This window comes from Chlamydotis macqueenii, chromosome 7, assembly GCF_036417535.1.
Source record: "Chlamydotis macqueenii isolate bChlMac1 chromosome 7, bChlMac1.mat, whole genome shotgun sequence".
Classification (NCBI taxonomy): domain Eukaryota; kingdom Metazoa; phylum Chordata; class Aves; order Otidiformes; family Otididae; genus Chlamydotis; species Chlamydotis macqueenii.
In genome coordinates this window covers 39965803-39992721 of record NC_141562.1, presented here as the reverse complement: position 1 = coordinate 39992721, position 26919 = coordinate 39965803, and the positions used below count along the sequence as shown (strand labels likewise).

Sequence of the window (26919 nt, the reverse complement as noted above, 5' to 3'; positions counted from 1 at the left end):
AAGGTCTTACAGAAATCCAGGTAGGTGACATCTGTAGCTCTTTCCATGTCCACTGATGTAGTCACTCTGTTGTAGAAGGCCACTAGATTCGTCAGACTTTGTGCCTTTACGGAAGTAAATGCTGATTTGACCCAATCTGATAAGTCTTCGATGATGCTAATGTAATGATTACCAAAAAGTTGTAGCTACAGCTCAGATAATTAATAATAACAGCATAGTCCTTTATGTATTCAGTGATCAGTGTCTCCATAGAACGGTCTATGGATCTGTTTGTGAAGGAAGACAGTGACTATATCTTTGACGTTGCGAAACTGTACTGTAGGTGGGAGGGAAACAGTTATTAGAGAATTGTGATGGTCAAATTTTCACAGGTAAAGCTGGCTAAGCAAAATGGAACAAGAGATATTAAGTCATCTTTTAAAAATGATCTGAAAGTAGTCTGAAAATATAAGCTGTTACTCGTTTTTGACCAGGGAGGTTGTGGAGTCTCTGCTTGGAGTACTCAAAAGGTGACTGAGCGAGGCCCAGGGCGGCCTGCTCTGTTTCAGCCTGCTTTGCGTAGGGCTGTAGACTGGAGAGCTCCGGGGGGTCCATGACGGCCTCAGCTGTTCTGTGGTTCACAGACTGAGTACTTCGAGATTTCGTGTTATTTAGTCAAGCGTAACTGATGGAGTATTACTGAGTTTGATTATTGCTGTGTTGGTTTTGTATTGTAGAACTCGTTCTGGAGAAATGCCTGTGGTTTTAATCTCCTGCACAAGTGGCTATTTAAGTAACAGATTAATAGTTCATATTAACCATATTAATTGAATGAGAAAGAAGCACAGTAATACTTAGGCATATGTTAACTGAAGGATAAAGGGCTTTTTTTTTTTTTTTTTCCTCCTCTTTGGTCTTTTTAGGACAAGAAAGATATGTTACCTTTGCATCAGTGGATTACAAAGGATTTTCAGTATTCCGGATTATCAGTTGGATGCTTCCTCCCAGGCATGTCCTTCTTTCTTTTGATCTGGTAATAAAAAAAAACCCAGTTTTTTGTAATATTATTATTCTAACTCTACAGTGTATTAATATATCATTTGAATATATTTCAAAGGTGCTGAGGAGGATCTGACATTAAGAACCTCCTTATATGGGTTATTATTCCACATATATGCTGATAAAGCTGATTGGGAGACAGCACTAAAAGTTCTGGATGAAGCTATTCAAGTTTTGCCTCAGACAAGACACAGACTGTAAGCTGATTGACATATTAAAACAAGCATACTGATTCTCCAGGAGTATAAAACTGAATTGTTTTGTTGTGGGTTTTTTTTTGTGTTGGGAAAATATTATGATTACTTTTTGTCAGCCTGTCAGTTCTTATAACAGAAAACACTGTTGTGTCCTTTCTATGAAAAAGGCATATGTTAGCAGTGCTTCCTATCATTAATCTGTTCATAATATTTGTAAATTTTGGGGTTTTTTAAACTTGTGTGTAAGTAGTCTCTTACTTTTCCAAGAAAAGATGTGCATGAAATGTAGCTATATAGCAGAAACTTTAGTTTTCCTAGGGGTAAACCCATTAATGTTAAATGGAAACTAAATTATCTAGGGTACTGTTTACATAGTCTTATCCAAGTTCAAAGCTTTATGTCCTTTTATGTCCTTTTATGTTCAGTCTGTGAACTTTACATCTCTGTACTATACTGATATGAACTAGTATATCTATCCTACTCACAAAGTTGCTTTACAGGTACAGATGCTAGTAATTTCCCTTTTTTTTTGGTCTTTTTTTCTAGCCTTATTTTTAAACATATGGATACAGCAAGGGCAAGATTGGGATGCAATTTTATGAGGAACATTGAGAGATTTAGAGATGAAAGTGAAGATTATTTGTCACATACGTGGCGTCATTTGGTAACAGTCTCCAGAAGTACTGTTGGACAGTTAAGCTGTTTTCAAAATGCAATCATTTCTTTACAGGTCTGTCAGGTTCTTTACGTTTTTATTATACGTTCAGGTGCTGATAGAATGATATTTCTCAAGTGATTCATGGCATTGCAATTTATAAATTTGAAATTGCTCTTCGTTTGGAAAACTGTGTTTGGTTGAATCTTGGTATCCAGTAGAAGTTGAGCTGAGTCCTGTCAAAGAAAAATGTCTAAGAGTAGCCAGTTGCAGGAAGTTTTGATAAAGCAAAGAATTAACTGATACAGTTTTCTGTTACATTCTGTTTAGCAGAACTCTCATTATGTGATGCCAATAAAACTCCTCATTGTCAAATTATTATTTTTTTCTTCTATTAAGACTGTATTGAACTTCTTAATATCATATTGAGGGTTTACATCACCAAACACAAACAAACTCTTCCTTTATTACTTTTATAGAAACAAGAAAATGAATGGCAGAAAGTTGATTACCTGATGGAATTTGCTGAATGGTTGTATCATAACCAGTTTCCCCTGAGTGATGTTATTAAACCTCTGGACTGGGTGGTAGATCTCTTGCTACATATGAAATTTTCTATGCAATCCTCACAAGAAGAAGGTATGTAGAAGGTGTATATCCTTCAGAGGAAAATGCAAGGGACACTTAATTTATAGCTTAGTTACTGCAAAAAATGACACCGGCTTGGCTGTACTTTCTCCAATATTCACTGTAATTTGTTCAACACTAACTTAAATATATCTGTGAATACTGTGTTGCGCCATGGAGACCTACTGTCAGTCTTTCAGTGCCGTAAGATACAGCTCCTATCTAACGAAGAGGTTCCTGAGTTGTGAGATGCTACCAGAAGGCAGTGCCGGGCAGTTTGTTTCAAATGCATCCTCATGGAGGGCCAGATGTAACTGTAGGAGATGGTTTCTAGGCCAGGATTTGGGTACCTATGTCCATTCCTCTTTCCTTGGCTTTATCTAGTAGTTTAGGATTGATTTTTTTTTTTAAATTACTTTCAAAGGGATGTACGCTTTCAAGTACTCATCTAACTGTGTAAAATTTTTTAGGTCCTTTTACTTTGTGTCCACTTGCAGTGGTATGGACTCAGTGACCTCTTTTGATAGGATACCCCATTATTTAATTAGGAAAAAAAATTCTAATTTCTGCAACAATACTGTAGTGTGTGGCGTGTGGCATTAATCAACATCTGCTCTGTTTTCATTTTTGCATGGACAGATGAGGTGGATCCAACAAGTACTTCTGATGTTTGCATTGAAAAAGGTAATTGTTCAGTGTCTCTAGTATCACACATTTGATTAAAGTTACAGTAGCAATATTCTATTCGTACTTTTCTATTAGTGGTTTTGTTGCATTTTTTTACAGCCCTGTGGTGATTTAAAGTTAGTACTTGTTCTTTAATGATCTTCCCACCCAATTTCACATGCTTGTTTATGGTTACTAGACTTCTTACAGCACCTATCAAGAAATTTTTTACGAAACCTTTAATGGGAACCGAAGTAATATAATAAGAAAAAATAGATACAAATATAAAACACCCCACATTGAAAGGGATCTTGAAAGATCATCTGGTTCAACCTTTTGTGGAAAAAGGAGTCTAGGTGAGATTATCTAGCACCTTGTCCAGCTGTGTCTTGAAAACCTCCAGGGACGGGGACTCCACCACATCCCTGGGGAGGTCGTTCCACTGATAGATTGTTCTCACTCTAAAAAATTTCTTTCTTATGTAAAGATGAAACCTCTCCCAATGGAACTTGTACTCGTTGCCCCTTGTCCTCTCCATGTGGCTTACTGTGAAGAGAGAGCTTCCATGCTTTTTGTGGCTGCCCTTTAAGTACTGGAAAACTGTGATGAGATCCCCCTGAGCGTTCTATTCTTTAGAGTGAAAAGACCTTAACTCCTTAAAACTTTTGTCATAGGGCAGGTTCTCCAGCCCTTTGATCATCTTTGTGGCCCTCATTTGAACCCTCTCTGGTCTGTCCATGTCTTTTTTTTATTTGTGGGGACCAGAACTGAACACAATACTCCAGCTGTGATGTTACAAGCACCAAACACAGTGGGTGGGATGATTACATCTCTAACTCTGCTAGTAATGCCCTGCTGATGCAGCCCATGATCTGGCTTGTCTTCTTTGCTATAGCAGCACACTGTAGACTAATGTTCAGCTTGTTGTCCACCAGGACCCACGTCCCTTTCAGCAGGACTGCTTCTCAGCTACACAGATCATAGTCTGTACTGGGCTCTTTGGTTATGTTGTCCCAGGTGCAGGACCTTGCACTTGTCCTTACTGAACTTCATACAGTTCTTTCTAGCCCACTTTTCCAGCCTATCCTGGTTTCTCTGTAAGAAGACTCTCCATTCTGACATGTCCACCTCATCACTCAATTTGGTGTCAACAGCAAACTTGCTTTCAGTCCTGTCATCCAGCTCATTTATGAAGTTGTTGAACAGCGTGGATGCCAATGCCTGTGGCACTCGACTTGTGACAGACTGGCAGCCTGAGTAAAAACCATTGATCACTCCCATCTGAGTGCAGCGTGTTAGCCAGTTTCCTACCCATCTCACAGAGCATCTATCCTGTCTGTGTCTTGCCATCTGTATCTTTTATTATGAAAAAATAAAACTATTCTGCTGAACTGTCACTTTCCCTAACTTTATACTGTGTTAGTCATGCTCAGAATTCACTTGATTTGCCTGTTACTTTAATAACATCATCTGTGACAGTCAGTGGATCCTGTGATAGCTGCCATGTTACTGCACTCTGCTTTGTGTTGTAGAGCATCAATTTGATGTTGAAAGAGAACTATGTCTTTATAGTACTTCACTTTAAGCTGAAAATCTAATGAATTACTTAGCTTTGAGCTGAATTTCAAGCAGAGTTGGAATTTCTATAAAACACTGCTGTTTACTGAAAAACTAATAGAATTACATAGCACAAAAGAGGGGATTGAGTAGCAGAATATCTTCTGTAGTTGCCCTCAAGAGCCAGTAGATATGTTGTTACAGATACAGGGATGAGCTTGAGCTGTGTTCTAGACTTGGTTGACATTGGCCCATCTGTGGTTGGATTGTTGCCTGTTTCTGTTTTGGAAGTGAGTGCTGGCCAAATAGACTTCTTGCTGGCTAGGCAACTAGTAGTTAGGACGTGGTATTTGCTCACCATAGAAACCACTACGTCAGGATCAAGAGGAAGTTTGATTTGACTACAACACTAATTAACTGGATGAAGTAAATTAGACCATCTTTCCCACAGATTCATTTTCAAGAAGACGAAGTGTGCTTGCTGTGGATTTCATTTCTGTGTCAGACTTACGTCATTTAGTATACATAACTGATACATTATTCATTGAAAACATGGTACAAGTAGCGTTGCATCACCGTAAGAACAACATCTGCAGTAGACTATTTCAATTTTTCTGTTTTTTTTTTTTTCCATAAATATTTTCATTTTCAATTCAGAAATTTTAACTTTTGGATAAATTTTAAAAATACTGTCACTGTGAGCATGTTACTTGTTTTTTAAAAGAAAAACTAACTATATGGAAATTTTCACGTACAGACAATTTGAAGATAGACATTGGAGCAAATGATACCGTGCCCCAAATTAATTTGGAAGATTTGAGTAACATTAAACAACTGGAAGCTTTGTTTAGAGCCCAGACATTAATGGCTTTAATTTCTGGTCATGGTTCTCCTTTTCACCAGCAGCACTGTTTGATGGCATATGCTTGTATCATCCGTATCTGGCAGGTGAGATTGTATGACGTTATGTTATGTTACGGCCAGTATATTTCAAGTTATCTTGTGTAATTACAGTGCCAGCTATTCATTTGATGTTTTAAATACATCTTCAGAATTTCCAGTTTCATGGTATAGTTAGTATATTTTCTCAGGTTTAAGGATTAAACAAGGAAATTGTTTCTCTTGGGAAAATAGAGAAGAGACATTAAGGATAAAAGATTCACACTAAGGATGATGTGCAAAAAGTTCTAGAATTTTGTATTTTCAGTTTGTTAATGAATCTTAGTAGCGGCAGAATACATGCTGAAGACATTGCTGACAGTTCTGAGGAATGATAATTACAGATGGATCTTCACTTGGGTTGAATCGAAGGGGCTGTGTTGTTTGAATAAAAAGAATTGTGTGACATAGTTAAATTAAATTCAGATGTTGATTCGTTTGTTAATTTTTGAGAAAAAGCATAGACAGCCAGTGTTCACCAGTTATTATTCTCTAATAACTCTTCCATTATTACAACATTTCAAATCAAACAAATCTAATTCATTTTTCAGTGGAATGCCTAATTTAAAAGGCTATTGAGAATCATAGCAAAAATCATAGGAAAACAATTATACATTAAATATGAGTAAATCTTTGAAGAGACTAAATCTATACTCCATAATAGTAATGCAACAAATAATTATAGAAACAATCTTAGTGCTATAGGTGGGACATATCCGCTAGATCGGTAGGCTATAGCTTGTGCAAACTTTTATTCCAATGAGCTGTAAAAACCCGCAGTTTCTTAGCCCTGTGGTAATTATGATAAAGACAGGAATTTTGAAAAGGAAAATTGAATATTGATATTTTCATATTTTTTCATAAGCATAATTTATAATATCCTGAACTTGACTGTCTGAGTGTCTTACTAGTGAAAAAAAATCTGAAAGGAGTATTACTGTTTGAATAAACTTACTAGAAATTAAAAAAAAAAAGAGTTAATGCAGCTGTCACTGCTAGTTGTAGGACAATGACAGTAATTCTAAGAATTCATATTTACATCTGAATGGTACTGTGAGAAAAAGAATAACCATGTGGCATTAAAGGAATGAAAGTACTATAGGACAGCGTAACCTTATTTTGGAGTACAAAGTAAAGCAGACTTGACTGCAGATGTCCATTTCTAAAGCGAACCCTGAAGTGTTAGGACTCCATAAATAACTCAGTAGAGGATACTAAAATGTTCTCTGAAAACCTGAATAATACAAGCCACGTCAGCGGCCTCTGACTTTTAAAAAGACATATGTTACCTTGAATTTTAAATTTTCACAAGTTGTGCAGCAGCCAGCATTATTTTTTGTTCATATTTTGTATTCTGCTCTTGATTCCTCCAGCAAAATATGTTAATCTTTACAAGTTAATATGTTTGTTTTATTTTAAGTAATATCAGAAGCTATTGCATGCATAAAGAAATTTTCAATGGATGCTTTCATATGCTTAAATATTTAGAAATTTCTTTTACATAACATTAATTAGCATTATATAAGCTAATTAGCATTATAGAAGTAGCATTGCAGGGGGGTTGGACTAGATGACCGTTGAAGGTCCCTTCCAACTCTAACTATTCTATGATTCTATGATTCTATGATTATAGAAGACTAATCTAGAAGGAGAACAGAGTGGCTCTTCGCAGGCTTCCAGGTTACTTGAACACGAAATTCATTCCTTGTAGAAGATAAAGCAATCTAGACTAGCAGTTTGGAAAAAAATAATTGAATTTGTGACCATACAGGTTAAAAAAAGTAGCAGTAGTATTTCTCACAGGAATGATGTCATCTTTTGACAGTGCAGCTGCTTTAGTGCGTTGTCATGATCATCCTAAATCCTTGTAGAAATAATAATGTGAGCATCTAAGAGTCTTTGGAATTCTAGTTTTCTGAAGAAAGCTCTAGTGCAAACATAACATGCTACGTGACAGTTGTTAATAACTGTAGATAGTGACTTACAGTGAATAGGCATTATTACTAGAAATTGGCATTGTTATTGAAAATTTAAAAGAATTAACTGTAACTGTTCGATTATCTAGGTATCCTTGTCAGCATCAGGACCTATTACAAAAGTATTATCAAGATCTTCACAATTTACAGCTCCTCAGAATGTACAGTCAATAACTATTCCTAAAAAAGAGAAGGACAAAAAGAAAGAGAAACAAGTAAGAACGCCTTTCCTGTGAAATTAAAACAATCATCTCTTTCTAAGAGGTGTTTACCTGGGCTCATTTGTTAAATAGTTCATATGCTTTCCTGTAAAGACTCTCACAACCTGTGAAGAATTTCTTTGTAAGTCTGTGTGTCATACCTTCACTCGATCACATGGGCTTGACCGGTCATAAATTTACAAATATACTTTTTCTTTTCTTTTGTTTGTTACATTGGTCAAAATACTGCTGTTTTGTAAAACCCACAGTCCAGAGGTCAAAAAAAAAAAAAAAAAGACAAAACTTCAAAGGATATTAAGCAGATAAGGTTGGGTTTTTTTTGTATATTAGAGAACTATTTAATACTGATGAGAATGTTAATTTGGCCTCATAAATGTCCTTATTTTTTTATTATAGGTTGAAGTTTCTGTTCTGAAAGAGAAGCCTAAAGAGAAAGAATCAGTTGATACCTTACCAGCAAATGTGGAAGAATGGGCTTGTTATGACTGTCCCAATGAAATCAGAGATGCTTTTAAACAGAAAACAAATAGTTACGGTATTAACTGGGATAATTTCCCAAAACCTGTAAGTATACTTCTCAAAAGTCTAGAGCATTTATTACTTAGGAAAAACATGAGTAGCAGAGAACTACATTGTGTTTTAGTTTTTCTATATGTGCGATAAAGAGTATATTCAGACAGCTGTCAGAAATACTTCCTTGTCAGAGTATTTATTAATACCTCAAAACGTGTTAGTCTGTCCTCTGCCTTCTGAAATGAACTTGACTTACAGAATAAATTTACTGGCTTTCTGTGTACCTATCTGCTTTTTCAGCTTGAAAGTTTGTTTAATTTTTTTTTTTTAGTAAAGTTTGAAACTGAAAGTGTAATCATTAATTTAAAAATTATTCTCTACAGAATTATGTTTATACTGATTGAATCTTAAAAAAATTTATTTTCAGACTTGCACTTTGTATTTTATGGACATTTTATCTAAAGAACTACAGAAAATTTTTTGCCCCCACTTGATTCTTCCAGTCTTTCAGCTAGCTGAAGTTATTGCTAATGAAGTTGTGGAATGTAGAAGCCTATCTGATCTCTATCACCTTCGGTTCGTATCCTTTATTTATTTTAAATAAAAGAGAAACAGAATCGAGTGAATGATCTCCACAGGGGAAGGGGTACAGGATTATGAACTCAGACCACTGTAATGTGAGTAATTTTTGTAATATCTTATTGTCAACTAACTGAAAAAAGTTAAGTCCAAAAAAAGTCAATAAAAGTATTTTAAGTATTCAAAAGACAAACTCCCATCTTGCGTCAAAAATATATTTTCTTTAGCTTAAGAACCCAAGTAAGTAGTCCCAGTAAGCACATTGTCTTTTATAGAGATTTGTCTTAGTGGCCAAAGTTTTGTTATTTTTATGGATGTTCAACCCTAGAAGTTTTGATTACAAAATATTTAATACGCATACAATGACCAATTATTGCTGTTTCAGCTAAAACATTTCATCATGCTTTTTTGAATGTATTGCATAATGTTTTCTTAATAATTAACAGTTATAAGCAATAATTGTTTGCTTAATTTACAATAGTTTGTGAAATGCCATAGTGCATTTTTTAAATGCCTGAAACTGATCCCACATAACAAACCAGATAAATATTCATGCATACGAATGTACGTGTGTTTATCTGGATTGCCAATTGATTATTGAGTTACTGTCTTACTAAACGTGATTTACTAATAGGAATTTGATTTGCAGCCAAGCTTTGCCAGATAAATTTTTTTGCTGGCTCCTCAAGATTTGTTTTTATTCCATGGTATTTTATTTATATCTGTGCCCTGATTTTTTTATATATGATCTGATAGGTGTACATTAATATATTACTCTTTACTGAATACAGAAAAGTAGGTTAGTACATACACATGTATGGGGTTTTTTCCATGCTGTAGTGAGACCATATTATAAGTATTTTCATACTTTTAACACATAGTTTTTGCCACTAAATTGAAGAGATACGGGTTTGATGGATGAGTTGGGGATCTTAGTGGATGCCTTATAATTGGAAATATTCGAGGTCAGTTGGACAGGGCTTTGAGCAGCCTGATCTAGTGAAAGATGCCCCTGCCCACAGCAGGGAGTTTAGACTAGATGATCTTCAAAATGTGCCTTCCAAACCAAACCATTCTGTTATTCTATGACTTCTATCAGTGGGTAATTTCAATTACCACATTTCTCCCTTTTTTAATTTAAATTTTTTGTTATTAATCAGGACATAAGGTAGGATTGACAAATGTGGAATATATGCTCTTATATGTAATGTGTTTATATGAAGCAACATATTTAACAATCTAATTTTTTCTTAAATGTGTCTTCTTTTTGTTCTTAGAATTGCCCTGATATGTTCAGACCTAAAACTGAGTCAGGCATCTTTGTATCATGAGAAAGCTGCTGGAGAAGCACACATAAGTGAATTAGAACAAGCGATGTATGTATTTTCACTACAGAGGCTGTATTTAGCTGACTTTTTTTTTTCCCTACAATTGATAAGTGTTGTTGGGGGAAAGAACTACTAAGAAACATTATCTCTTAACATAAATTTGGTACATTAGCTGTGCCCTTAAATTTTGTGCATGATTCTTTTATATCTGTCCGTCCACATAGTGAGTGTATGGTGAAGATGCCTAACACACTAATATTTCATTATGAAATACTTTTCAAATATACTTGAATTTACTTTTTCTTTCTTGTCATTTAGGTGTAGGCAAGAAATTGCAGTGAAAAGAGAAAAAAAAGTACATACTAAGACAGAAGAAAGAAAAACGTTTTTTGAAAATGCTCACCTGAATGGTAGTAGGGATGAGCGTATCCTTAGTTCAAGTGAAAAGGTTTTTATTTCTACTCCAATTTCTTTAATGAATTACTCTTCCCTTTTTATTTTAATTACTTACTAGTTTGTTTTTAAATAATTTTATACTTGAGAAATACGTGAACACAAAGTCATTTAAAATGCATGCTACTTAAATTCTGCTGGCAAGTGTCAGCTGACTGAGATAGATTTGTCTGGCATATTATTTATATTGTGGAACAACAATAATAGAATCTGTATTCATGCAAAGTAAAACTGCTTTTCTATGAATGTAATTTGGGACTAGTGCAAATCAATGGAAAAGACTGAGAAGTTAAAGACATAGTATTCGCTTTCGGTATCAGTTTTCTCTTCTTCGTATCTCAATTACACCACTGCGTACTGTTTTGCTCCCTCTTATACATTGTTTTAAAGGCATGCAAATATTTCGGCTCTATCTTTTCTGTCTCTTCTTCAGGAAGATAATTGCCTTACTGATGTTCTTAAAGTTTAACTCCACTTTCCTCTTCATTATGACAATTCTGTCCTTGTTTTCCTCATATCATTTTGCTCTCTTTGTATATCTTTCCTCTTGTTGTGCATGTAAAATTCCTTTTTTTCTAGTTACTAATCCTAATCGAGTCACCTCTTTTAACTCTTCCAAAGATCATTTTAGTTATTACCAAGTATCAACTTCTTCGTGACAGTAGCAGATGCGAAGTAGTTAATTTGTTCTAAAACAAGTTTTAATAGTATGTACTTATTAGTTGAATGCCTTTTGATGATTATAAAACCCAAATCTCACAGTTAACCTGTTTTTCCTGTAATATAATGTTGAATTTCGAAGTTAGGAAGTAGAGCTGAACTGTGGGATATATCAAGAATTGAGTATGATCGTTAATAACAATTTGTGTTCTGTCTAATTTAGTGTTGAAATTTTTGAACTTGTGATGTCTTGTTATTTTTCAGTTTTTTGAGTTAAATGTGGTAACAGGAAAAGGTCTGAATGCACTTTCTTTCCCTTACTTGTGGATAGAAAAAGCTGAAGTACTAATTCAGCTAGGCTTATATCAACCAGCAAGACTTCTGCTTTCAGAGGCCCATGCTGCAACTCAGGTACATCAGAAATAATGTAGAAAAAGAAAAACTAATAAAACATGTAGGAAAAATGTTCATTTTGATGCAGTCATTCCTCATAACAATCATCAAATTGCAAAACCAAACCTCCCCTCCCCATCCCAAACCTATGTCATTTGAGTTTCAACATATATAAGGCGTACATTTAAATATCTGGCACTTAAACCCAACTTTATGGGAATTGTCTGAAGATTATTTCAACTTGAGAAGTAGCGTCAGCATCTCTGTCTTCTTTGCAGTGACTTTGGAAGACGTATGTATATCCAAACCTTGTTTGTTAAAATAGTTTAGGGACGTTCAAGATTTGCTCATAAGAGAGAGAGAGAGCATTTAGCTCCATCCTCTCAGCATTTTGATCCTTTGAATGTCTAGTTATATCATTTTGAATTTCGTTATGGTTTTACTGCTAACTGTGTTTTGATAAACAGCCACTGACACTGAAATTAGGGTTTAGAATTCTGGCAGATCCGAGATGAGTGTCCATATGTTCCACCAAACAGATCCACATCATCTCATTATTGCGAAGGGTTTACATTAAAGATATTGTTCCTATATCTACTGTTCTCCATTATAGCTCTTTTCTTGGTTATACGGGTTACTGAAGCATAATTATTGCAATAAATTGTTATCCTGTTATTCCACATAGTAATTTTTCTCATGTAAGTAGAAACTGCCTATGTATATTTAGCATGAATCATTAATACTTTCAATGATAATATATGAATATATTCATTAATAATATATGTCTCTTATTAAAGCGTGACTTTAGTATTGTACATTGAGAAAACTTCAAAAGACATTAGGAAGGACAGTAATTTTAATTATATGATTTCTTACCATTATTCTGTATGCTAGTATACTACCTATACTGTATTTATCTCTTGTATACTACTAGTATATAGTTCATAACTAGTATGAAGTAACGTTGTCAATTTTGTGGAGCTCTCGTGTATCTAGGTGCCAGTTCACTAAAAAAGTTTTTCATCACATTTCTTCATCAGATCCTGACAAATGACAGCAGATTTATGCGTGCTAAATAATAGCAAAAGAATAGCTTGCTTGATTTGTGGAGTAGAAGATACAGGAACATATAAAGAAATATGAAGTATATTTGAAGATTTGAAGTTTTTGATATGAAGTAGACACTTTATATTTTTGAAAAAAAGCAAAATAATATAAGGAGTAACTAAGAAATTCTGCAAATAATTGAGGAAATACATTTCGCTTCTTATTTCTGGGCCTATTCATGAGTTTAATCTAAATTATGACTAGAAGTAAATATGAATAGCAGTAGTGGGTCTTCTGTATATACGTCACATATCTTTCTTCCTAGGAATTGAGGGCTCTGTGTGATGTATCAAGGTGCTTGTACTTACTTGCTGTATTGGCTAACCTGGAAAGAAACCACAGACAAGCTAAAGCACTCCTTGAGAAAGCGCGGCTTCTAGGAGGAAATGAACAGTTTTGGTACAACAGTACTCTTACTCTAACAGAAGCAATTCTAGAGGAAGAGGGGAAAGGAAAACAGAGCATGGTAAGGAAGGTTTTTTTTTTTATTTTGATGTTTGATTTCTTTGCAGCAGTAGTGCCTATCTTTCAGTGAAGAGAAATGTAGCCTTTGCATTTCAAAAAAAAGCAAAAATAGGTGTTAAATGCAGTTAATGTTACTTTCTCTGTTGTGTCTTCAACAAACAGATGCAGGCCAGTAGGAAGGAGATTTTACCCACAGAGATTTAGGATGCTTTTATGATAAGTTGTATATCCTTCTATTGAAAAAAGAGCAATTGTAATCTAGTATGTGTAACTAAATCCCAGAGACCTGATTCTCTTGGTTAGAATGCTTTTATACTCAGACAGTTCTGTTAACATTGATGGGTTTGTTGTCCATATTTAGTAAGATTATAACTTTCAATATTACTTCCTAGTATGCACCTCCTTTTCAAATATTTAAAATAGTTTTATGAATATTATTTCTAGACTTTGAAAGATACTACTGTAAGTATAATATACAAATTTATTGAAAACCGTTTCCTATGTGACCCTTAACGTTCAAATATCCATTTACTGTTCAATCCTCAACTTTTGTGAGTTTCAGTGTAAATGTTACCTCGTGTGTGCTATGACCTGTCCTTTATTGAAAATCTGTGTGAGTCTGTTTTGTATAGAGGGATTATTTTGATTTGGGCTGAACCCACATTTACAGTCATTGAAGGACAAAATCCCTGGTTACCAGTGAAAGTATTTAATAAGGTTTTACCAGTGTAGCTATTAAGGAAGTGTTTGAAGTGTTGGTTTTTTTTCCTCCACATATCTGATCAACATGACTGCCGCAGCGATTTTTTTTTGGTAAGGGCGAATCTATAGATGAGGTTTTGAGCATTGCCTAAGGGCTTTTTCATTCAAAACTGTTGGCTGGGGACTTCTTTTACATCCCCAGGTGGCAAAACTGTAATAGTGTAAGATTTCCTTGTGGATTACGTCCACTTCCTGGTCAGTGTTAAGTAAGGATGCAGGAACCTGTCCCCAAGAGGATGCTTTTGAAATACAGAAACAAATTACTGTTTAGGTTAGAGGTCATCTGATCTAACCCCAGTCAAAACAGGGGCAATTCTGAAGTGAAATCTGACCTCATTGTTGAATCAAGTTGTTCTGGGGCATATATGGCCACTTTTCCAATATCTTCAAGAACGGAGAATCCACAACCTTTCTGGGGCCTTGTTACCTGCCCCGCCCGCCAAACACTGGAGCATCTGTTTAGAATTTCTTTTTTTTTTCCCAAGTTGAGTCTGTTCCACCTCGTTCTTTTGCTGTGTACCTCTAAAAGGAGTCTAGCTCCATATTCTCTCCTGGTGTGTGTGTGCTCCATTCACTTAATCATATCAAAATATCTAAATGTGATCGTAACTCATGCTTCCCAGGCTTATATACAGTTGTCAAGAATCAATCATCTTGGGGAATATTAGGGAAAGATACTTAACAAACTGCACAAAATTTAAGCTTTGTAAATGAATGTTTAATATTATACACAGACATTTAAAACAGAATTACGAAATGTCTGATGTTACCTGCAGGCTTGTGAGATACTGGAACGCACTGTAAATGTGCTCAGATCTACTTTACTGAAGAGACCCAACAGACAATCGGAGTTGGGATGTGTAATTGCATCTCTTGAAGCCAGGTAACTGTCTTTTCATTAAAACATGCCCAGCCTCTACTATGCAGCTACATTGTAAATATATGGTGATTTTTACCATTTATTTTTGTTTTAGTATGATGCATTCTGTGGATTCTCAAATATTGTTGAGAATTTATGTTTACTTATGTTTATGTTTAATTTAATTTATGTTTTGGGGTTTTTTAAAATTTAAATTTCCTTTCCAGTTTCTTCATTCTTGTCTGTAGCCTGACTGCCTGTTAGGTTAATAAGCTAGTACAGATTCCACAACCTGTTATACGTAGTTTATGGTATAGGTTAGCCAAAGGAGAAAGATGCATTTGCCTATGCAGAGGTATCTATTCGAGCACAGATAATTCTCACAACACTGTTGTAGTCTGCAGTCTTCTCACCGTGATCCAAGCCTTTTTATGATGAAACTAAACAATGACTTTGGTTACATTGAAATCCAAGCACAGAGAGTTTAAAATGTGTTGATAAAAGGAGAGAAGTACATAACATTTACATTTCCTTCTCTTCCAGAAGTGTGAAACCTTTGGATTACAAAGGGAAGACTTAATAGTCTTCTCAGTTCAGCTATATTTAGACGACTGATTAGGCCTAGGCAGTTTGAACAATTAGATACATGGAACAAGTGACATCTCAATTCTAATCTGAAAATATAATACTTATATTTTTTTCAGGACCTACTATAATTTGTAGACAACAGATTTAAAGAATGAAGAGGCCTTTTCTAGATTTCTTATAATTTAAAAGCGAGCAGAGAGAAATATGTCTGTTTTCAAATATAACCTGTGTTTTGTGACTGCTATCTTGTACTTTATTTTTATTCCTAGGAAAGCACTTATTGAGATACATTTTGCCCAAGATTGTATGACAATTAATCCTGACTCTTGTCAGTTGCCACATGGGCTACAGGAATCTTACAATAAATTAGTTCAAATTGAGAAAGACTTCTTTCATTATGGTCATAAAAACTGCAGCACTGAGATACTGCTAGAATGTGCAAATATTCAGAGGTAAGATTATAACTCTGATGAAAAATTTTATTTTAACTAGCCCACAAAGTGTATTGTTTAAATTTTTATAGTCTAATTAAAGATGTAAGAGAGGAGATAATGTTGCCAGGTTTTATATCTTGGTGTTACACATCTATTTGCATTCTGGACTTCTTCTGTATTCAGAAAATTATTTTCACTGAGGGCAGAGTTAATCTTAGATGGTACTAGTGATTTTTGTACTGTTTTTGAGGTCAAAACAAAGTATCAAGGTTTCAAAGTCAGCTTTTTCTCTTCCCATTTGTAAAGGCAATTGGACAGCCACAGCAATTATTCTGAAGTATTCATAGGCTTTTACAATTCTTACTGTTGAAATGGTGGTCTAGAAATTGCTGTAATAGCAACAGTGCAAAACACAGTATGCATTGACTCCCCGGTGTTTCCGAGATGTCCCATAAAAAAAACCTGAGATATGTTTTGTATCTGGCTATTCTGCCATTTTGTTCCTGGTGAATGCATGCTCTAGAATATTGCCTGCCTTTCTTCTCTTTATGTCTTGGCATCTTCTTGCGTTGCAGCAGTACGGTTCCAAGAATAAGACCTTGGGGAAAAAAAAAAAAAAGTGTGAACATTCACTTTTCCTATTTGAACATTTAGAAAACACATGTACAAAAAAATCTAATTATTCTATTATGTATGTTCAGTAGTGTGGATACCATAAAAATAAACACTTTCTTATATTAGTTCCTTTGGCTTTATGTTTGTTTTTTTTTTTCAGGATGATTGCCAAGCGGGAAAGAAAGAAGGAAGAAAAGCATAGTCACTATTTAGATGCTTATAACTTAGCTCAGAGGGCAGTATCCGAAACAGAGGAACTGTTTCATAATGTTTGTAGCTTATTCGCACTTCATGAGGTATGGAGATACTTCTTTTTTTTTTTTTTCTACTCATGGAGAAGAAATCTAACTCAGTTGTACTGTTCACTCGTTCTTGGATAATTCCTGGAAGCCCCAGATGAGATTATCGTCCTGTAATGCTGGACACTTTGGCTATATGACAAATGAATTTACAGATTAAAAAGGGAAGACAAGGAGCACAAAGTAGAGGATTTGTTTGGTCCTGTCAATTTGATTTGGTCCTAAAATTCATCTGATAGCTACAAAAGAAAAAGTCTAAACTTGGAGATATTTTTGATTCTCTAAATACCTCACAAGTTTTAAATTCTTCACAATAATGTGTTTATTTTTCAGGAGGAAAAAAAAAACGCTACACAGAACATTATGTAAATAAAGAAAGCCTGTCTTCAAAATAGCATATTTTGGGTAATGAAAGCCTGCAGCCTACTTTACTAGTGTGTGCCATTATTATACTCTAGCATCCAGCTTTTTTTTCTACTTTACCTTTTTTAAAGAGCAAGTATTTTTGTGCAGCAACCCCATGCAGTGCATCGGGCTTGGGGAAGAGGGGCTGGAAGGCTGCCCAGCAGAAAGGGACCTGGGGGTGCTGGTAGACAGCTGGCTGAACATGGGCCAGCAGTGTGCCCAGGTGGCCAAGAAGCCAACAGCATCCTGGCTTGTGTCAGGAACAGTGTGGCCAGCAGGAGTAGGGCAGTGATTGTCCCCCTGTACTCGGCACTGGTGAGGCCGCACCTCGAATACCGTGTGCAGTTTTGGGCCCCTCACTGCAAGAAGGGCGTTGAGGTGCTGGAGCACGTTGAGAGAAGGGGAATTAAGCTGGTGAAGGGTCTGGAGAAGAAGTCCTATGAGGAGCGGCTGAGGGAGCTGGGGTTGTTTACTCGGAGAAGAGGAGGCTGAGGGGAGACCTCATGGCTCTCTGCAATTGCCTGAAAGGAGGGTGTAGGGAGGTGGGTGTTGGTCTCTTCTCCCAAACAACTGGTGATAGGACAAGAGGAAATGGCCTCAAGTTGCAGCAGGGGAGGTTTAGACTGGATATTAGGAAAAATATCTTTACTGAAAGAGTGGTCAGGCACTGGGACAGGCTGCCCAGGGAGGTGGCGGAGTCACCGTCCCTGGAGGTGTTCAAATAACGTGTAGACACGGCACTTCAGGACATGGTTTAGTGGACAGGGTGGTGTTGGGTTGATGGTGGTATTAATGATCTTGGAGGTCTTTTCCGACCTTAAAGATTCTATGATTCTATGAGCTACCAAAGCCATTAATATTAAAATTCTGGGTTTACATACACATTTGTAACTCCTTTGGAGGTACGTAAAACACAAAAAGCAAAAACGCAGTTGCTCTTTTTTCTATGCAGCTACTTTGATTGCTTTTCAATATATATGACATTGAACTTTATCTTTTAAATTACTTAAATATCTTCATAGCAATAGCTCTGATCTGAGGTGATGTTGTTAAAATGTTTGCTTCTTTAGTTAAAATAAATACAACATTCTAACTTCTTATCAGCTAAATTTGCAAAAATATTTTAATAGCAATTGTACTTTTCTTTCTTTTGTATTTCAGGCCGCAACTATTAGTATTCCATTAATGAGGCAACTAGCTAACAGGAAAATAAATCTTGTAGAAATTCTTTTGGATATTTTTCATCTTGTTATTACTGAGAAAAAGCTTAAAAAAGTAGGAGAAGCATCATCTCATAAAATTGTGGAGGCATTCATCAGGGGAACTATTGAAAACGAAGCAACAGAACAGGTAATACAAAATATTTAGTCCTATGATTTGCATATAAAAGGTATAATGAAGTTTCCAAGGGATGTTTTCCATAGCGGAACTTCTTCCACTTCTGAGGAAAAGGATCCCCAGACTATTCATGTATTTTTGCAGCAAAGATGGTTCAAGTGTGGGGTTTTTTTCTTGGGGATGGTTTATTGGGGGTTTTCTTTTTGTATTTTTTTTCTCAGAAATTTTGTTTCTCAAATGCAGAGACTTAAAAACCACTAAGAGTAGCAGAGAAATTACTTGAGGTTTTATAGTTGACAAGGGGGGTTTTGCATTATTGTCTCTTATTTTTAAAACACTAAAATTTAGGCAGAAGTGCCTAACTGAGCTGATGAATAAGAACCTAAGATGTGCCCCACTGGAACAGGTCAGAGATTCTTGCCCATTATTCTGTCTCTGACAGTGACAACAGGAAATGCTGTTACAGGAAAGCACAGTATCCTAACTGTTCTCTGTAGTGACCTCCCCTTGTCCTGTGTTTTACTCAGCACTGATTGTTGTTACAGTGTACTTTTTTAAATAAATTGTTAATGAATTTGGGTTAATAAATTCAAGACAACTCATTTGTAGTTGAAAGTGTAATCACACTTAACAAAAGCGATGGATGTAAATGTGTAAGATTTTTTTTTAAAATGTGTGTTTCTATATGTGTGCATCTATATAAGCAAATAAACATAAATATGTATTTTGCCAGGATTGGAAGCGTATGGAATGCACTGTGGGTCATATTACACTGGCTCAGTTAGCAAACATACAGAATCTTTCTGAAGGCTGTCCTGACATCAAATCCAAATGCCTATATCTCACTGGAAAAACTCTTCATTTACTTGCCATTCATTTAGATCCTATACATTCAGAGATTTACTGGAAGCCAAATGTTATGGTATGCATTCTTTTCTGCATTTACATTTGTTCATATGTGTAAAGTTTGACTACTACAGTATTTTTTCTGTATCCACTTGTATAATGCTACTCTTTATTTAGAGCATGCAAGCCATAATAAAAATGTATACTGAACCAAGTAATTTCATTCAGTAAAATGCTTCTGCCTACATGCCATGCTCATGTAGATATAATTTTTTATTTGTTCCTGAAATATGCGAATTACAACATTTTCAAAAGACAGAAAAAATTTCCTTGAATATTGCAAAGGGCTAGGTAGGTTGGTCTCTGAATCCATGCAAACAAGAAGTAATGACTTGTAGATTAGAAGCTCAGATTTGTAAGTTCCTTTCGTGTTGATTGAGTTGTTATAAATTCAGTGATGAATTAAAGTGTTGAGAAGAAATTAACGGAGGATAAATATCAGAAAATCAAAATCTTAGATGTTATATGGAGGGCCTTTTTCGTTTCTATTAGTCGTATTGTCATCATAACATACTGAGAAATTTTGATGCCTGATAACATTACTAAATCTCTCAGCATCATGTAGTGAGATGATTTCTTTTAAGATTAGTTCCGTTTTCACCTAGACTTTCACAAAAGAAATGAAACCAGCCATACTTAATGGAATTATTAATTATTCTATTTTTTTTTTGTACTGTGATGAGTAGGAAGAAACTAAATCAGACATTGCCAAAACTTCCCTTACTTCAGCGGAATGCAGTGAACAGGAAGAGGAAGACAGCAGTTTACAGACTAATAAATGTCAATATGAGTGTAGGAGGAAAATACAGCAATTAAAGGTATATTAGCATATGTGCTTGCATTAGAATTTGAGTGCTTTTTTTTTAAACAGAATAAAAGTCACCTTACCTTATCAGTTCTGTTTGAGCTGATAATGGAAATATTTTTAACATAAATTTGATCTTACAAGAGAAAAAAAATCTCCAAAACACCCCAGAGAAACCAGCTTTCCATAACTGCTGTGCTGTGTATCTGTTCTGCCTCTCAGTACATGCTGTGGGAGCTCTCTGTGGGAGAAATAATTTATACTTCAGTGGTTTTCCACTGATTGAGCATGTAACATCCAGAACAAGAGAAAAAGGCAGCTTTGTCTCTGCTTCACAAACATTGCCTTTCTAAGGGAGCATAATATTTTGCAGACTGGGAGTAAAGAAAGAAATAACTTCCATCACAAGACATTTATAAAAATCTTCAAAAATTTAAGTTGTGTTGTATGGTAAGGTGATCTTAGTTAACTACTGCAGTTTAAAGCACACTAGGAATTGGGAGTGTACCTGAGATAAGAAATTTGTGGGTTTATTTATATCAAATATACTTAGTTGTCAATGGCAACAACTGTACTGAGAATTGACAGAAAGTTCTTTTGTTCCAAACGGCTCATATTGCCTGGAATTTAAGTACTGTTCTGCTAAGTACATTTTTTATACTAAAAAAAAGTATAAAGCATTATATTTAAATGTTGTATTATTAAAGCATTTATTTTTAAATGTTGTATAACAGATGTTGGTGTCTATGAAGTAATTAATCTATATTTGCATATTTTGATCATATATTAAGTAAATGCCTTTAAAGGGAGAAAAAGTGTTAAAATTAGTCATGAAAAAGTAATACTTATCTTTTCTAACACACTAGTAATCTGTATATGTATAACAAATTTAATATTAATACATATTTTAATATAGAGCTTTTTATTTTTTGTTGTCTAGAAGGAACATAGATTAGCTCAGAAGTATCTTTCTCAATCCAGTGAAGCTTTGTTACAGTGTATGGGTATTGCATTCAGTAATAATTTTACTGATGTCCTGGCTCCTGCTAGTCTTGAAATGGTTGAATGCTTTCAACAATTTGATCCAGTTTCAGCTAGCCAGTTTTTGGCACTTCATCAGGTAATGCAGCTAACGTATTGTGCTTCTTTCCAGTATAAAAAGGGTGTTTTAAGTTACAAAACCAAAAATATCTATTCATATAGCCTGAAGATGGGGCACACAGAACACAATGTACAGATACATAAAAGAACAGGCAGTAGTAGTACAGATAATCAAATATATTTACAGATACATATAAGAACTAGCAAGTAATACAGGTAATAAAATGTTATTATACATTTGCTGAGTTCAAAATGTTTGATCAGTGGCTTTTTAACAATTCTAGTATCTGTTGTGTTTGACTTGATGTTTTTATTGGTCATTGCATACGTGAAAAGATTTTAATATGAATAAATTACTATAATTACTACGTATTAGGAAAAAAATTTTTACAATTAGAGTTGTGGAACACTGTCCCAGGTTGCCCAGAGAGGCGGTGGATGCCCCATCCCTGGAAACATTCCAGGCCAGGTTGGACGGGGCTCTGAGCAACCTGATCTGGTTGGAGATGTCCCTGCTCCTCGCAGGGGGTTGGACTGGCTGGGCTTTACAGGTCCCTTCCCACCCAAACTGTTCTATGATTCTGTGATTCTGTGGTTTGCTGCATACTTGTTAGTGAACAGCCTAAGTAGAATGCATATCGAGGCACCAAAACCACGAGTAGTCATGTATTTTACTGGGAAAAAAATTCTGCTCATTCAGTTAATATTCTGCCCAGAAAGGTTTGCTTTTGTGGTTTTTTGGGTTTTTTTTAACATTTAAAATGTCACTCCATGTCAATATTAAGTCTCCTTTTGGAACTTTTGACTAGGTCAACCTGAATTGTGTTTTTTTTTTTCATGTGACAGCTGCATTAAATTAAAAAAAAAAGATACTTTACCTCTTAGGAAGCATCGATTCAAAGGACATGGTATCTTTGCTGAAAGAAAAGGATATAAAGTCTTACCCTTTATGTTGGTCTTTGTAGGAAGTCTGTTGAAATGTGTGATGTGATAGCTATACAGTGAAAGGCACAGAAACACAGAAAAGACTCAGCTTACTTCAAAGGCTGAGTTCAGAACACAGAGACTTACCTTTCTATGTAGACCTTAGATGACTAGGTGCAGGAACACAGATGATAAAAGTAGGCTAAGAAGTCAGTTCTAGCTATCCATATTTAAGAAATCTTCATAAGTTATTGCCAGACTGTTTAGATTAGCAAATAGCAGACAGACTTTTGCTAATGTATCTCATCTTTCAAGCAAGAGACTTTTTCTTTAATGTGTATATATATATATGTTACAACAAACATAGAGTAGATAAGTATTTATATTATTTTGAGGAGGGAAAGTAAATAGATATAAAAATTTTGCAGAGCTGTTCAGCGTCTGTGATGATGAAGAGCGTCCTTCTAACAGCTACATCTAACACCAGCAGCTCTCGACTGGCAGCATTATTGCCTCTTCAGAATCATTTAAAACAAAACAGAAACACAAGTGATCTTCTAAAAAATGTGGAACAGCAACTGACTGCTACTTCAATGGTAACTTTTTGAGATTGATACTTATTAGGGGTTTATATGCATGCTATATAAATATACACAGAGAGAGATATACACACATGTATACATGCATATACACACACACACAGAGATATATATAATTTCAGTTATTCCCAGAATTAAATAATATTTAATCTGTTTTCTTTAAACTCTATTAAACTTTTTTATTTTCTTAATTTAAGTCAGGAGTTGACTTGGTTGTGAATCGAAATACATTTTTGTTAGTGTGGTGTGTACTGTCCTGTGGTTTTGTTTATGCTAGGCTATCTGTGTGGCATGAGCTATGTAATTTAAGTCAGAAGTGAGATTTTAAGGATGCAATTCTAGTTTGTCTTGTAGTTACAGTCTGGTATAGCTGGAAGGCCAAATTCTGTTATCTGCACACTTAAATCATTAATTCCATGTGAGTCTCACTCAATCCAGCTGAAGATGCTGTTGTAAAGGACCCTTGCAACAGAGACTCCTGTCGCCATCTAACAGCACGCAGTCGTCCTCTTTGAGATACTCGGGTCCCCATGCAAGTGTTACCCTATGAAAAGACCCTGATTGTTAAAAATCAAACGCTATATCCATGAGTTTGAGCATCAGCTAAACTGTGGTGTTGCAAACTGCGTATTTAGAGAAACGATCCAGTAAGATGTAGTTCATGTAATCTTAGTTCTGGAGCAATAAACAAAGCTTAAACTTTTCTGGGAGATAAATACTCTGTCTTTTGGTCTAAGCTGGCTGAGAACTGTGTATTCTTCAAATTTCTGAGATCTAAAAGTGGATAACAAAACTAAGATCGGAAGACCCTAGGTTAGAAATGAACAAAATTAAAAATTACCAACAAGTCAGATACGAAAGATTAGCTGTAGCTGTCAGCGTTTAAGCATTTACAAAATGCGGCAAGCAGAGATACAGTACAGGATAAGAAAAATAGGCTGCATGAGGTGCAAAATACTCAAAGTGGTCACTGAAGTAGTTCTCTCTGAGGGTATATTAATTTTTTTTTTTTTAATTCAGTTGAGATTTTTAGTTCAGATCGAGGATGCACTTTCAAAGTGAATCTCCCAGGTGTTCATGCTTTGATTTGCCTTGTGGTACAATGACTGTATGAGCTGGGTTTCTCTCAGACAAAGACTGAGCTGGATTTTCTGATGCACTCAGGCCACACTGAATGGACATTCGGTCCAGGGGGCCAGTCCAGAGGCACTCTGAAGTGAAAATCAGTGAAAAGTGTACAGTGTGTAATTCTTTTCTTGATGATCTGTACCACTTTATAATGTAGGTATACTCAGAGTGTACCCAGTGTGCTTAAGCATATAAAACTTCAATCTCAAAAACATGTAAACACAAATGCTTAAATGCAGCAGTCACAAAAAACATTCATGATCTTTTCTGTATTAGGACCAGTTCTTCATCTGGAGTCAGACTGTTTAGTTACTAGGAGGTTTTTGGTTGGTTTTGGTTGTATAAGCTTGTATACTCTTTAGTACAGTATCTTTGTGGTGGGTTGACTTTGGTTAGTTGCCAGGTGCCCACCAAGCTGCTGTATCCCCGCCCCCTCCAAAGGACGCGAGGAGAAAATACGATGAAAAGCTCATGGGTCAAGATAAGGACAGGGCTATCAGTCACCCATTACAGTCACGCGTAAAACACACTTGACTTGGGAAAATTAATTTATTGCCAATTAATAACAGAGTAGGATAGCAAAAAATAAAAACAAAACTAAAAAAGATCCTCCCCCCGCACATCTTTTTTGCAGGCTCAGCTTCACTCATGATTCCTCTGCCTCCCCCCTGCCGCCCAAACAGCACAGGGGAGATGGGGAAGGAGGGTTGTGGGAGGTGCCTCCCATGGTAGACAGGCCTTCACGCACTTCTCCAGTGTGACTCCTCCCCATGGGCTGCAGTTCTTCAAGAACTGGTCCAGCATGGGTTCTTTCCATGGGGTGCAGTCCTTCACGAACAGACTGTTCCAGCATGGGTCCCCCACAGGGTCACAGTCGCTGCCAGTCAAACCCATCCCAGCATGGACTCCTCTCCATGGGGCTGCAGGTCCTGCCAGGAGCCTGCTCCAATGCAGGCTCTCCACAAGGTCACAGCTTCCTTCAAGCATATACAGCTGCCCTGGCTTGGAGTCCTCCACGGGCTGCAGGGGGATCTCTGCTCCTCCGTGGGCCTCCACGGGCTGCAGGGGGATCTCTGCTCCTCCGTGGGCTTCCCGGGCTGCAGGGGGATCTCTGCTCCTCCGTGGGCTCCCCGGGCTGCAGGGGGATCTCTGCTCCTCCGTGGGCTCCCCGGGCTGCAGGGGGATCTCTGCTCCTCCGTGGGCCTCCACGGGCTGCAGGGGGATCTCTGCTCCTCCGTGGGCCTCCACGGGCTGCAGGGGGATCTCTGCTCCTCCGTGGGCTTCCCGGGCTGCAGGGGGATCTCTGCTCCTCCGTGGGCTCCACGGGCTGCAGGGGGATCTCTGCTCCTCCGTGGGCCTCCCCGGGCTGCAGGGGGATCTCTGCTCCTCTGTGGGCTCCACGGGCTGCAGGGGGATCTCTGCTCCTCCGTGGGCTCCACGGGCTGCAGGGGGATCTCTGCTCCTCCGTGGGCTCCCCGGGCTGCAGGGGGATCTCTGCTCCTCCGTGGGCTCCCCGGGCTGCAGGGGGATCCCTGCTCCTCCGTGGGCTCCCCGGGCTGCAGGGGGATCCCTGCTCCTCTGTGGGCCTCCACGGGCTGGAGGGGGACAGCTGGCCTCACCTTGGGCTGCACCACGGGCTGCAGGGGAATCTGCTCTGGATTCTCCAGCCCGGGGCCTGGAGTACATCCTCCATCTGACCTTGGTGTCTGCAGGGCTGTTCCTCTCATGTAGTCTTTTACAAATATAAAATGTTACAGTGAATTATTCTGCTCCCTTCCTTTGCTAATATTGTGCTAGGATTGATAGCGCTTTAACTTCACAGATAGCGTAGTGGCAAAAAAAAAGTGGTATTGTTATGAAGAGGGGAATAAGTTACAGTATTTCTAATTTGTTCTAAATAATATTTATAAGTTCTTGTGCATTGCACAAAAATAATACAATCACAGAGTGGTTGAGGTTAGAAAGACCTCTGAAGGTCATCTTGTCCAACTCCCCTTCTCAAGCAGGGCCGCCTAAAGCCAGTTGCCCAGGACCATGTACCGTGTCCAGATGGCTTCTGAATATCTCCAAAGATGAAGACTCCAAAAACTCCCTGCACAGCCTGTGCCAGCGCTCAATCACCCTCACAGTGCAAAAGTGCTTCCTTTTGTTGCACAGAGCCTTCTGTCCTAGCACATCTGCTGAGTGCTTGTTTTGGCTTTTTTTTTTGTTTTTTAATATTAGCATCTTCTTCCCTAGAATTATTATCACTTTTCTGATTAAGTAACTGAGATTGAGGTTTATAAAATTATGAAAATAATGCTACTTTTAAATTATTGTACAGGCATGGAGAAATCTTTCTATTCCTGTTGAACATTTTAATATAATGGATGAATTGCCGTCTAATTTCTACATAATTATTCTCCAGCATGCAGAAGACAGGTATAAAATTTCATCATTTTGATTGAGCATTCTATTTGTTACAAATGTCACTTGTGAATAATCACTATTTTGCTTGTTTGTTGCCTTCCTTTTACTTCTGATTTCACTGGACTTGAATTTTAGGATAGTGAACAGATTAATATATGAATAAAAATGCCCACAGCTCAAAGCTGTATGTTTTTTCTGTACTTTTGATTTTCCTAATTATCTCTCAAATCTCCAGAGGTCACTTGAAAGGTTTCAGGCTGTTCTTGGTATCCTCCGCGGTTCTGCTAATAGTTTTCAGCTCTTATTGCTTATGCTCTTGAGAATGTTCGGAGGGGTCATAGTTAGCTTTATAGAGCCATGAATGATCTCCTCT

General features: G+C 36.7%; 1 protein-coding gene across 1 annotated transcript in view; it reads left to right on the top strand.

Annotated features, from left to right (window-relative positions):
- Positions 1-26919, top strand: part of CFAP46 (cilia and flagella associated protein 46) — a 93539-nt gene that overhangs the window by 46742 nt on the left and 19878 nt on the right. The window contains exons 25-45 of the mRNA XM_086752003.1: positions 903-987; positions 1097-1235; positions 1782-1965; positions 2370-2529; positions 5465-5688; positions 7745-7870; positions 8273-8440; positions 8817-8965; positions 10246-10344; positions 10615-10744; positions 11674-11820; positions 13175-13375; positions 14913-15019; positions 15853-16035; positions 16793-16928; positions 18498-18686; positions 19408-19596; positions 20267-20398; positions 21326-21505; positions 22839-23006; positions 26461-26558. Of these exons, the coding sequence (XP_086608129.1) occupies positions 903-987; positions 1097-1235; positions 1782-1965; positions 2370-2529; positions 5465-5688; positions 7745-7870; positions 8273-8440; positions 8817-8965; positions 10246-10344; positions 10615-10744; positions 11674-11820; positions 13175-13375; positions 14913-15019; positions 15853-16035; positions 16793-16928; positions 18498-18686; positions 19408-19596; positions 20267-20398; positions 21326-21505; positions 22839-23006; positions 26461-26558 (3194 nt within the window). The remainder of the gene's footprint in view (positions 1-902; positions 988-1096; positions 1236-1781; positions 1966-2369; positions 2530-5464; positions 5689-7744; positions 7871-8272; positions 8441-8816; positions 8966-10245; positions 10345-10614; positions 10745-11673; positions 11821-13174; positions 13376-14912; positions 15020-15852; positions 16036-16792; positions 16929-18497; positions 18687-19407; positions 19597-20266; positions 20399-21325; positions 21506-22838; positions 23007-26460; positions 26559-26919) is intronic.